At 45.6% G+C, this 12,168-nt stretch overlaps 1 protein-coding gene across 1 annotated transcript in view; it reads left to right on the top strand.

Moving 5' to 3' along the window:
- The window catches only part of UPK3B (uroplakin 3B), a 30,359-nt gene that overhangs the window by 13,338 nt on the left and 4,853 nt on the right, over positions 1-12,168 (top strand). Inside the window, exons 4-5 of the mRNA XM_068133849.2 lie at positions 2,271-2,391; positions 8,616-8,686. Of these exons, the coding sequence (XP_067989950.2) occupies positions 2,271-2,391; positions 8,616-8,686 (192 nt within the window). The remainder of the gene's footprint in view (positions 1-2,270; positions 2,392-8,615; positions 8,687-12,168) is intronic.

Here is a 12,168-nt window from a genome sequence, read left to right as displayed (position 1 = left end):
AGTCTCATGAGGGGCTAATCAGTCTCATGAGAGGCTACTCAGTCTCATGAGGGGCTACTCAGTCTCATGAGGGGCTACTCAGTCTCAATAGAGGCTACTCAGTCTCAATAGAGGCTACTCAGTCTCATGAGAGGCTACTCAGTCTCATGAGAGGCTACTCAGTCTCATGAGAGGCTACTCAGTCTCATGAGAGGCTACTCAGTCTCATGAGAGGCTATTCAGTCTCATTTCTGCATGAGTAACGCCAAACAATTCCTTCTTTTCTGCATGATGACCTGGTTTTTTCTTTATTTTGTGTGGAGGCTTGCGTCGGAGCTGGAACACAGAATGGTTCGGGACGTACCAGATTGAAATGAACAATAGAAAGAGATGAGGGGGAGCGAAGGGGGGTGGGGGGGGGGTTGAGCGACAAAATTGAACACATCAACAGCAGGGTTGAGGGACAAAATAGAGGGAGACTTGGAGAAGTGTGGAAGAATGGGAGCATGGTGAGAACAAAGAGGGTGGATAAGAATGATACAGCCGCAAACTCCCGAGCACAGACGTGGAAGGAAAAAAAAGGAAACCTGGATAGAGGGGTAATGGGAGTAGAAAATTTGCATGGTTTTTGAGAGGGGATCAGCTGAGATGGTGATGAACAGCTTGCTGTCTTGAAGCCCTAGAGAATGAGATTGAAGAGACTGAGGAAGTTGATTCCACAGATGGGAAAAAGAGGAATAAATGAGTGGAGGTGACCACGTTCGGGGTTGCTGATGGACCACGTTCGTCTTCAGAAACCTTGGGGTGGAGGGTACAAAACATGGAGAGGCAGAGGGTGTAAGACCAGAAGGGAGATGGTATAAGACATAGACACCACTGACATCTCTGCGATGTGAATGTGATCACGGGAGATTCCAATGATTTTGAAGGCCTAGGTTTCCACGGTGTCAAGCTGAGCAAGGTGTGAAGCAGGGGTGTCAACCCAGATGGGAGGGCAGTACTCCATTGAGCTACAGCAAAGACCTTGCAGGCTATGATTAATTCTGACTTTGAATGGAATGACTTGGAATGATGGATAATGCCCCGGCTGAGGGTGAAGCCAAGGAGTTCAAGAGAATGAACCTCTTCCAGTGGCTGACCATGCAAATAGATGGGCGAGTTAATTTGTCGATCCTTCTGGAGCGATTGTGTGAGCCTAAGAGTTTCCACCATTGAAAGAAGTAGTCCCATTCTTCAGAGAAGCATCTATTCAAATCCAGATCAACGGAGAGCGATGCAGCCGTTGTCTTTTAGTGGCATGGGTGTTCCTTCTGGAATACTCAGCAGGAAAAAAAAGGAAAACATTATTTTAAAATTTATCTTTAAATAACAATCTATTGAGCCAATATGGCGGAACGCAAACTAAGTTGCAGCTGGTTCTTGAAGCACTAATGTGGCCAGATGGGCATGGTAGGCCAAAGTGTACTTAATTCAAGTTTTGTTTTGGCTGTCCCACTACTTTTGGTTATATTATGCAAATTAGTTGATGTACTGAAATATTTCCAAGTACCGTAAAATGGGGTGAATAGGGACAGCAAGGTGAATAGGGACACAAACTGAAAAAAGTTCGGAAACTTTTTTCGCTGAAAATTGATAACCATACTGATTTGTTGATATTTGGGTTGAAAGTGTTCTTTTGTTTTTTTAAAAAGCAACTTATAGTCCCTATTAACCCCATATATGGGTTAAATAGGATTTTTATGGCTGTCCCTATTCACCCGTAAAACGGGGTGTTACGTAAAACGGGGTGAATAGGGACAGCCATAAAAATCCTATTTATTCCTATTTAACCCATATATGGGGTTAATAGGGACTATAAGTTGCTTTTAAAAAAAAACAAGAGAACACTTTCAACCCCAATATCAACAAATCAGTATGGTTATCAATTTTCAGCGAAAAAAGTTTCCGAACTTTTTTCAGTTTGTGTCCCCATTCCCCTTGCTGTCCCTATTCACCCCATTTCACGGTATGGACAAGTTATACATGTTACACTCATGACCTTCTGATCCCTACCTGAGTTTTCACACCACCGATGTGGTATTTCACCTGACCGAAATAAACCCCATAATTCATGTTAACTCGGCTTTGCTGATGCTCGTTTGTTGAATGTACTTCTACCCATCCCAACCCTCGTCTATTTTTCCCTTTTTTTCAATAAATTCAGAACCATTGATCTGACTTTTCAAAGAAGCAAAACATTCCAAAAAAATGTATAACGTTTTATTTTTTATTTCTTATTCCACGCTTCGCAGATAATGAAAAATGTAATGGGAGCCTCAAAGAAGTCACGTTTAAAGCTTGCAATGATGCAACAACAGTCAGCAGTGATATGGTGTATACAGTTCAATCTTTGAAGAACGATACCGACTACTGGTAAGTTTAATATTTCCAACTATGCACACGGCTTCTTGTATTTAACTGTGAATAGGATAACGCAGCCTCATGACCTCATATTTTGATCATTATCTATCCTATACAGGGTGTTCCAAAAAGACCCGGACAACTTTTGTTGTTAATGTGTAGAACCACAAATGATACAATGATACCCTCTGGTTTATGTGATACAGAACCCCATACAGTTTTTGTGCACACCATCAATACACTTCAATGTGAGCTCAGCATGTCTGCGTCCACCAGTGAGCATGCAGCTGTGATCCGAGAACGAAGATCCTGCAGGTTTGCCACCTTGTTGTTGCAGACAACATCTTTGATAAACCCCCCACATAAACAAATCAAGGGGGGTGGGGAGGAGGGTTAATCTGGGTTATTATTTTTATTTTCGGGAGCGATCGAGTCAGTCAAAATCGAGTTTTCGGGAGTGATCAACAGACCGAGTTGCCTATACACTGCCCAAATATAGGGATGTGTCAGAACAGTGTGTTGCGCGCTTGGAACAAGATCGTCCATCGGGCGGGTACACTGCTCGTGGAGGAAACAGACTCCGAGCAGGTTTGTAAATAACAAGTCTTGTATTGAAAGGCACGTATTTCCAGGAGATTGCAGAGTCACACAAGAAAAACTCTAAGCCCCTAGCAATAAAAATAACCCCTTATGCATTCAACCTTATCACTATACACAGCATAGGCACTTCATACAACCGGTACATCAAGTAGACAAGAGGACATAATGAGGAAGAAGAAGTCTGGGCGTGTTGGAGACCCCTTGCTCAAACCCTTGCTCCAACAATGTGGAGATGCAGGTGACTGAGGAATGCAGGTGGGAGGGAGGTGTTCTGTTGGGCATTATCATGTGGGGCGAGCTCTGAAAAAAACTGTTGTTGGACTCAAGTTGATGCTTGAGCCAATGAGGTGTGTGTGCTGGAAGATGTAAGGGTACATGGTGTGCATGTGAAAGACATGTAAGAAGTCAGTTCTACTGTGACTTGGTCAGCACCTGTCCCACCCGGTGCTTTGAAGACTGCCTCCCTTGGTGCCTTTGCATTCTGCTAGGAGCACCTGTCCCACATGGCACTTTGGGAAGCGCCTCACTTTCCACTTGGTGCTTTGTGTTCCACTAGGAGTGCCCGTCTTACTTGGTGCTTTCTCGTTCCGCCTGGCGGTCCAGAAGCCCGGTCAACCCAGCCAGGTCTCAGTCCCTCAGGACGCGAACTCACTTGGGATCTGAGCTCAGCCCTCAGCGCCGTCCTGCTGCACCATACTTGGACTGCTCTCCTCTCCAGGACTGTATTGTGCCCAAACTGTACATTAACTCTTTGCAAACTACCTCGTCAGTGGTTTTATTGTTCCTGGACTGTCTCCAATCATGTCCGCTTTTCGGTATCCAACACTGATTGGCTGTCGCGCACTGTGATCCAGCCGCTCAGATTGGCCTTGGAGCGTGTGGGCGGGGTGCTTTTGGAACGGTTCGCTTGCTCCATGATGACTGGAATCCCGGAACTGTGAAAGGCGTTAAATTCCATTGCATTAAGTCATTATACACGCTGTTCATCGGTCGGTCCCCGTTCCAAAACGACCACTCACAACAAACTCGCCTTGACCATGCCACGGTTTCCAGACCGACTGAGAAAATCCATTGCAAAAGCCAGCGTGGGCGGGGCCAAAGCGGCAGTGCACCAATCGGCAGCCGTATTATCACCAAGAGCTCGTTTTGTTCTGGTTTTAGGCCCCACCCTCGCTATTCCGCTATAAAAGACCCACAGGGCAGGAATAGGAAAGGATCGAAGGGCTGCTGGTTCTGGCTTTGGTCTTGTCTGAGGTCTTGTTCGGGTCCATTGCTTGTGAAAGGACGCTCGAGAGGCAGTGCTCGTGTTAGTGGGGTGAGCTGGGGGTCGATGCACTTGGACGGACAGAGCGAGCAGGCCATATGACCGAAGCCAAACCATGCTGCATATATCTTTAAGTTCTCCCACAGTAGGCTATTATTTTACACCTCTTTCCTCAGCTTCCTGAAACAAAAAGGATAGCATCACCTCACGTGTCCTAAAAACCAGCTCTGCTCTGCACTTTGTGATTACAGATGCATAGTATAAAGATCGTTCTGACTGAACTTTAAAAAGCTCAACAAAGAGACAGTACACCACCAACTGTTCTTTTCCGAGCAACAGCCCAATTCTTCTGGAGCAGTCACCTTTTGATGACGCATTTTCTCTCCTACACCTAGACATGCTTACACGCACCACACCACCACACATCATATCATATCATCTTCAACAAGCACCACCATTAGACACCACATAAATTCCTCCCACTTTTACCCCTCCCTTTAGCGTTGGGTCGTGGGAGCATGATTACTCCCGATCAGTAAGCAAGAGGCCGTGATCCTTGCACTGTCTTTCATAATCTTGTTTTACCTTCCCATGAATGGCTGATGGGTGCCCTGTATTGTGTAATAGCCGGTAGGTCAGGCGTAGGTTAAGGTTTTGCTCTTGTCCATTTTCTTTGCTCTGTACATGCTCGGTTGCATTCTTCGTTTGCTTGTGATGGCTCACTGTACGGATTGAATTTACATTCCCCGATTGTTCCCTTTGTGTGTACCTTTCCCCTACTACCTTGAACATTAAAGCCCTTGAGTTCCTCACCCCTTTTGCATGATACCACTTGGGCCTTGTAAATAATTGAAATAAATCCCATGTTGACGTTCATTTCCAATCTGTCGGCGTTCACCTTTTCCTCCATTGATCCAGTGCTGTTTGCACTTAGGTCAGCCCGGGAGATTATAATTCCCTGACCAATTGGCTTGATTGTCCGATATGTACCCCGTGGTTTAACACTGGGCCGCATTAATTAAGATCTAATTAAGATAATGGTGGTGCATATCGAGGGCGCCCCTGCCAGAAAGGCCACTTGACATCCAGTTAAACGGTAAAAGATGGCGGACACTGGAGCACGTGGTTAACTGGTTGGCGCTCGCGGTTGAGTAGCAACCTGCTGTGGCATGAAGTTATTCGTGCGTGGTAGCCTCAGGCCCGGTACGTACAAGGAGAACCGAGGATACCGAGACCACCCCTCACCCCACCCCCTCTCGCAGTACAACCAAAACCCGGGGCCATAACAATATGTATCCATATGCTTTAATTTTTTTATAGTTATTATTGACTGACACTTTGGCTTAACAGAATAAATGAAGGAATAAATACATTTGAAAGAAAATTTACGTCAGCAGTCTGACAATGATCTGGAGTCCATTACAACACTGTTGTGAAAAGATTGCTCAAACATAATCCATAAACTAATTAATTCAATCCCAAATGGAGTTGAGGCAGTTCTCAAGGCAAAAGGGGGTCACACTGATTATTGATTTACCAGTAAAAAGCCCGTCAAATATGACGGGTTGGAACAGTTTATTCAAGGGTGCAGCCTCGTGAGCATGCCAACATCTGAAGCCTTGGCCTAGTGTCAGGTGTGCTTATATTTTCATTATTTATTAGACATCCTACGGATGTAAATTAACACTTGTTTTACTCTGCGTGCGTTGCACGTCACGTGCAGCGAATTTCACCTCCCTGCGCCTTGTACTTATTGTTTTTTTTAACGTTTCTGTACACCGCCCTTGCGGCTCAGTTTGCAAGCCACCATCTTCACATCCATTATAAGATACATAATTACTCTTTTACGGAAAGTGTTTTTCGAGTTTATTATATTCTCAAAAATAGACTGTATTGAACACACATTCGTGTTAAAAGATTGTCCTTTAAAACCTACCCTTATGAAGGGGGACAGACATCTGTACAAACACACAAACTGGCATTGCGTTTTATATGGTATACATAAAGATAGATTTCATTTTTATGCCTCCACCGCTGAAGTCACTGGAGGCATTATGTTTTCAGGTTGTCTGTCCATCCGTGATGGGTTTTCATTACCGCGATAACTTGAGAATGGCTAAAGGGATCTTAGTCAAACTTGGTGCAGGTATATATCGTAAGGTAAAAATGAACTGATTAGATTTTGGGGTCACGAGGTCAAAGGCCAAAGATCAGAGGTCATGTTTGGTAAAAATACTGTTACCGCGATAACTTGTGAACCAGTGATGGGATTCTAACCAAATTTGGTACACTTATGTAGAATGATGTAAAGATCAATTGATTCGATTTTGGGGTCAAGACGTCAAATCTGTAATAGGTCTATAACTTGAGTGGCTGAAGTGATCCAATTCAAATTTGGTTACGGTATGTATAATGATGTAAAGATGAAATGATTAGAATTAGGGGTCAAGAGGTCAAAAGTTAAAGGTCAAAGTCTGTAAAAGATCTACAAGGGGCAGTCAATAAGTAACAATAAAATATTTTTCACAAGTTGTTTATTGCATGTACGTATGTAACAAACGGTGTTATTTTTCAACATAATCTCCATTGCGTTCAATTCATTTTTTTCCAGCGCTTTACTAAGACTTGGATTCCTCTCGAAAAATAATCTTTTGGCTGCTTGTGTAGCCATTCATGCACCGCCTCTTGGACCTCTTCATCGGATCGGAAAGTGGTTCCACCAAGCGCCCATTTAAGTGGCCCAAAGATGTGGTAATCCGAAGGGTGAGGTCTGGCGAGTAGGGTGGACGAGGAAGACACTCAAAATGCAAGTCCTCGATTGTTGCAGCTGTAGCGCGGGCAGTATGGGGCCGAGCGTTGTCATTCTGCAGCAAAACACCGGTAGTGAGACATCCACAGCATTTTGATCTGATTGCTGGTTTCAGATGATTTTTAAGGAGGTCGCAGTATGATGCACTGGTGACTGTGGTCCCTCTGGGCATGTAGTGCTCTACAAGTGGGCCTCGGCTATACCAGAAAAGCGTCAGCATCACTTTTCGAGCGGATGGCTGTGTGCGGAATTTTTTGGGCTTCGCTGAAGTTGAATGGCGCCACTCTTTGCTTGCCCTCTTCGGTTCTGGCTGAAAGTAGTGGACCCAGCTTTCATCCTCAGTCACTACGCGCTATAAGAAAGTGTCGCCTTCTGTTTCATAATGTCGCAGAAGTTCTTCACATGCGTCCACTCGCCGTTCTTTCAGTTCGGGTGTGAGTTGTCTTGGCACACACCTTGCAGACACTTTGCGGAACCACAGCACGTTGTGAATGATATGATGTGCTGAACCATGGCTAATTGGCTAATGTTCAATTCGAAGACCACTTCATTCAGCGTAATGCGACGGTTTTCCCTTAGCACGCGCTCAACTCATGCAACCATTTCTGGTGTGTCGGCCGTGTTTGGCTGGCCCGAGCGAGCAGCGTCTGTCACATTGGACATTCCACTTTTAAACTTCCTGTCCCAGTCGTACACCTGCTGCAGTGATAAACATGTGTCACCACATTGCATCTTCATTCTGCGATGGATTTCACTGGGATTCAAACCCCCACTTCCCAAGAAACGGATGACAGAATGTTGCTCCTCCCTGGTGCATGCTTCTCAGGGAGCCGCCATCTTGGAACTGCTCTACTGACGTCATACACTTAATGTTGCCAGATCTAAAACAGGCAAAACATGTCTCTTACCCATAGATATCACATATGTCGTCTACAACTACACACATTACATTCTCAAATTTATATCGCCATTTTAAGGTTACTTATTGACTGGCCCTCGTATAACTTGAGAATGGCTAAAGGGATCTAATTCAAACTTGGTACAGATATGTATAATTATGTAAAGATTAACCGATTAGATTTTGGGGGTCCCGAGGTCAATGGCCAAAGGTTCGTGGTCATGTCAGGTAAAAATGTGAGAACTTGTGAACAGCTGAAGGAATTTAAATTAAAACTTCATACAGGTGTGTATAATTATGTAAACATGGACTGATTAAATTTTATGGTCAATAGGTCAAAGGTCAGAGGTCATGTCAGGTAAAAATGTGCTAACTTGGCCACAGCTGAATGGATTTACATCAAACTTGATACAAATATTATAATGATGTAATAATGTGGGGGGAGGCATATAAGTCAACGTTGTGACGTCGAAGAGTGCCGTTCTAGTTCCAGTTATAATAAGTGTTGTTATATCCTTAAGCGTTCATGGAAATCCCTTGAAAGTTCTTTTGGTTTCTGATTTATTTTGTTATCATGTCTCAATTAATGAATTTCCTTCTGGACTCGTACTTTTTCACCCCACTATATATACACAAACATGTTGATTTGACTTAATGTCTTTCAGGCTAACATATTTTGTACCCGGCGCTCCTCAACCTTGTTCGGGTACATCGGGTCCATACAGAACAAAGAAAGGTAAGATCAAATCATTTTGTCACTGTAAAGATAGCCTTTGATATGATTGATATGAAATCCTTCCTTTTCCCCTGCTCACCCTTCGGCTCACTGTGAACTGGAGCCATGCTCACAAACCCTGGAGAAAGCCACCCTAAGCCTGTCGCTTGTCGCCTCACAGCCCGTCACTGCTGGCGGCTCTCCTATCTGCATGCCTCTTTCTTTCTCCTCATCCAATCTACACGCCTCACTCACAGGCGTCACACTCACACAACTTAGCACGCCCACTATGTATGTGCACTCGCTCGCACGCTCATCACCCCCCACACCCGGGCCAGTACGAGCGTGTTGAGTAGTCTGAACCTCATGGCACAGCAATGAACCACACACCGAGGTGCACTCTTCGCATGCCGGCAGCATGGTTTCCACCCCATGGACCTGCACCTTCAGATGCGTGTTCGAATGGCTCACATGGACGACTTGCACAGTGTAGACACCCAGGCAGGCACACTTCCCTCGGGAGAGAATCCACCCAGACCTCCATTAACTAGGCCTCCATCTGTCCGTTTGCACCATGACTGACGATGTTAGCATACCTATTTGGTGCAGAGCGCTGGCCGCTCACTACAATCCGCGCACCACCAGCTCTCCAGGCACTGATTCTCACACCCGTGTCTACTATGATGCCATACACACCTCAACCTCCACCGCCAGAGCCTGTTCTAATGCTCCTCAACTTCCTAAACCTGGATATCATTTCCGGCACAGTGATGCTCCTTCCATTAATTTTATTTCCTCCTGCCTCTGTTTTGACCTGCTTGATCTCAGATTTAACCTGCTGCTTGAGTCCCGGTCTCTTTTACTTTCACCCGACTCCCGTATTGGTGCTGCTCCCAATTTTCAGACGATGTGGCCTGCCGAGCAACTGAGGTCCAATCGCACGTTGCCTTGCTTGTCACAAATCAGGGGCAATCATGTTGGAGGACCGGAGCTTTTTCCTCTTCCCCAGGATGCATGAGTATAATGTGGGGGTGGTTATGTGCAGGCATGACGTGGGCGCAGACAGTAAAACGTCCGAGGTACCTCTCTCTCACTCGGTTCCTGCCAGTTTTGACACGGGATTCACATGACAGAATACGTATATCCTTACTCCTCTCTTGCCACTAACGTCACATCGCAGTCTCCCAAAGGCACACAGACAAATAAGACTGGTTATCCCTAAACGCGTGCTGCTAGTGCAAGGCAGGAAAAGTCCTAAAGCTATGCAAACACAAATGGGGGTAACTGCCTCCTCTCTACTGAGAGTAACTGAGTAACTGCCTCCTCCCCTCTTACCCTCTTTCTTACCCTCACGAATGACACAATGCCTACATGTGTCGAAAGCAAAGTTATACTCAACGTGAAAAATTCTACTAAGACTTCACTTTTCGACAGTGGCACTATGTAGGTTGGAAGCAAATAGCTGATGTTAAGTTTCTCACCGTGTGTTCTTTGAGAGCACATAGAGAGACCTCTGAAAATGCAAAAACCTCGAATAAACCTTACAAATAAGCAATCCCCCATGCAGGCAGGTCAGGAAAGCCATACATCTATTTCGTTTTTGAAAATGATTATGTTTTGTCCAAAACAAGTCTAATTTTGTCCGATTTTTTTTTCCCTCACGATTTATTACCTCCGACACCAAAGGTGGATGGAGGTTATGTTTTCACCCCTGTCTGTCTGTCCGTTTGTGAACAAGATATCTCAAAAAGTTGTGGACGGATTCGGACGAAATTTGGCAAATAGGTCGTTTATGTGACAAGGACGAAATGATTAGATTTTGGACAAAATGATTAGAAATGAAATGATTAGAAATGATTAGAAATGAAAACGTTGTGCACTGATTTGGACAAAACTTGGTGGACAGGTTGCATGTCTGACAAGGACCAATCTATTCGATTTTGGTGAAGATCTGAATATGGATTCGGATATGGGAATTATTTAAATTTTTAAGTGATTCTTCACCATTGAGTGATAGGGCTAAAACCAACATATTGTTATGTCGGTGGGTAGGGCATATATAGATTTAGGTAGATCTGTATAGGTATCATGCTCCGGTTGTCGTGGGTAGCTAGAAACATCTCAATGTAAATAAGTAGAGGACCTGTCTAGCCCAAATGTCGGATTAAGTGTGTACCTGTAATCAGAACGAGGATGATCCGGTGATAGGTAGACTACGGACTAAGCTAATTCCCCTGTGTGTCAGACCTGGTGATCATCCCTTTGTCCCGTATGGCAGCACATCACACACATTAGCTAGGCCCATTATTAGCGCACACATTAATTAACCCCCCCCCCTCCCCCACTCACAATGACTGACCTGAAGAACAAACCCCAAGTGGCCGCGCAGTACGCCACCATGGCGATGGAACATCGATCAGGCAGGCTGAGGCCACGCCCACTTTGCGATTGATTGACACCAAGGGTTTGATGGGCAGATGACATCACTGGAAGGAAGCGGCAGAACTGATTGGCGAGCGACCGATGGCATGAGACAGAAGTGACGCAGCCATTGGTGGAGAAAGCACTGACGTCACACTGAGAGTGATAAAACGACTCGCTCACCGGCATTTTCTTCTTCTCGGTTTGGCCTCCTTCCTGCCTGGACCCCCTTTTTCCCTTTGCTGCCTCGTGATTCCGCTCCCTCGGCCGCTTGCCATTTTTCGCCACCTTCGCCCTCGACTCTCTCTCTCTTCCCTGTTGAAAACGTTGGGTGCATCGCGGTTTCTGGGCCAAGTCCAGGAAGACATGGACGGATTTAGGCACGGCCGGAGGAGCGAGCTGACACGACCCGTTCGAGTCGCGCGGAAAGCCTGTGGTGCACCGGCGGATGGGACCGGGGTGAACGGGTGGCTCATTGGGGCCTGGTAGCGCACGAACGAGGCAGACTGAGGCTTCCTTCCCGCCAAGCACGGAGCCGCGTCCGGATGGCGAGTTTGGGGCCTGGACGACTGCAGACAGAGATAAGACGTGCATTCACAAACACAACAGTTCCTTTAATTTATTCTCTTCCCTCGTCCGTGTGCAAATCTGTGTGTAGGAGCACTTATTCGGGGATTTATTTATCATCGCGTCCTTTGTTATCTGGTTCCGTTAATAAATATTCGTTTTGTACATTCTAAATTCCGTGTTTGTGTGAGTTTAATTGTTTGCAGGGGTGAAACGCCTGCGGCCGTGAAGGTAAGTCGGCATTCTTCATTCCGTCTCGCGTATGTTCCGCCATCAATTGGAAACACCTCAAAGTAAGCTCGATTCCATCTGTGGATACTCTGTCTTAACTGAGAGCTGTCCGCATGACAATATAATAGCAGGATATCTCAAAAAGTTATGGATAGGTAACACACACGGTAACACACACGGGGGGGGGGGGGGGGCATCACAAACGCACGGAGGGGAGGGGGAGTCACACACTGGGGAGCGGGAGAGGATCACGACGCTCATTGGTGTCTTGTTCTGTTCCCTCA

This window comes from Myxine glutinosa, chromosome 13 (assembly GCF_964187855.1).
Source record: "Myxine glutinosa chromosome 13, kmMyxGlut1.1, whole genome shotgun sequence".
NCBI classification, from domain to species: domain Eukaryota; kingdom Metazoa; phylum Chordata; class Myxini; order Myxiniformes; family Myxinidae; genus Myxine; species Myxine glutinosa.
This window is presented reverse-complemented; position numbering and strand designations above follow the sequence as displayed.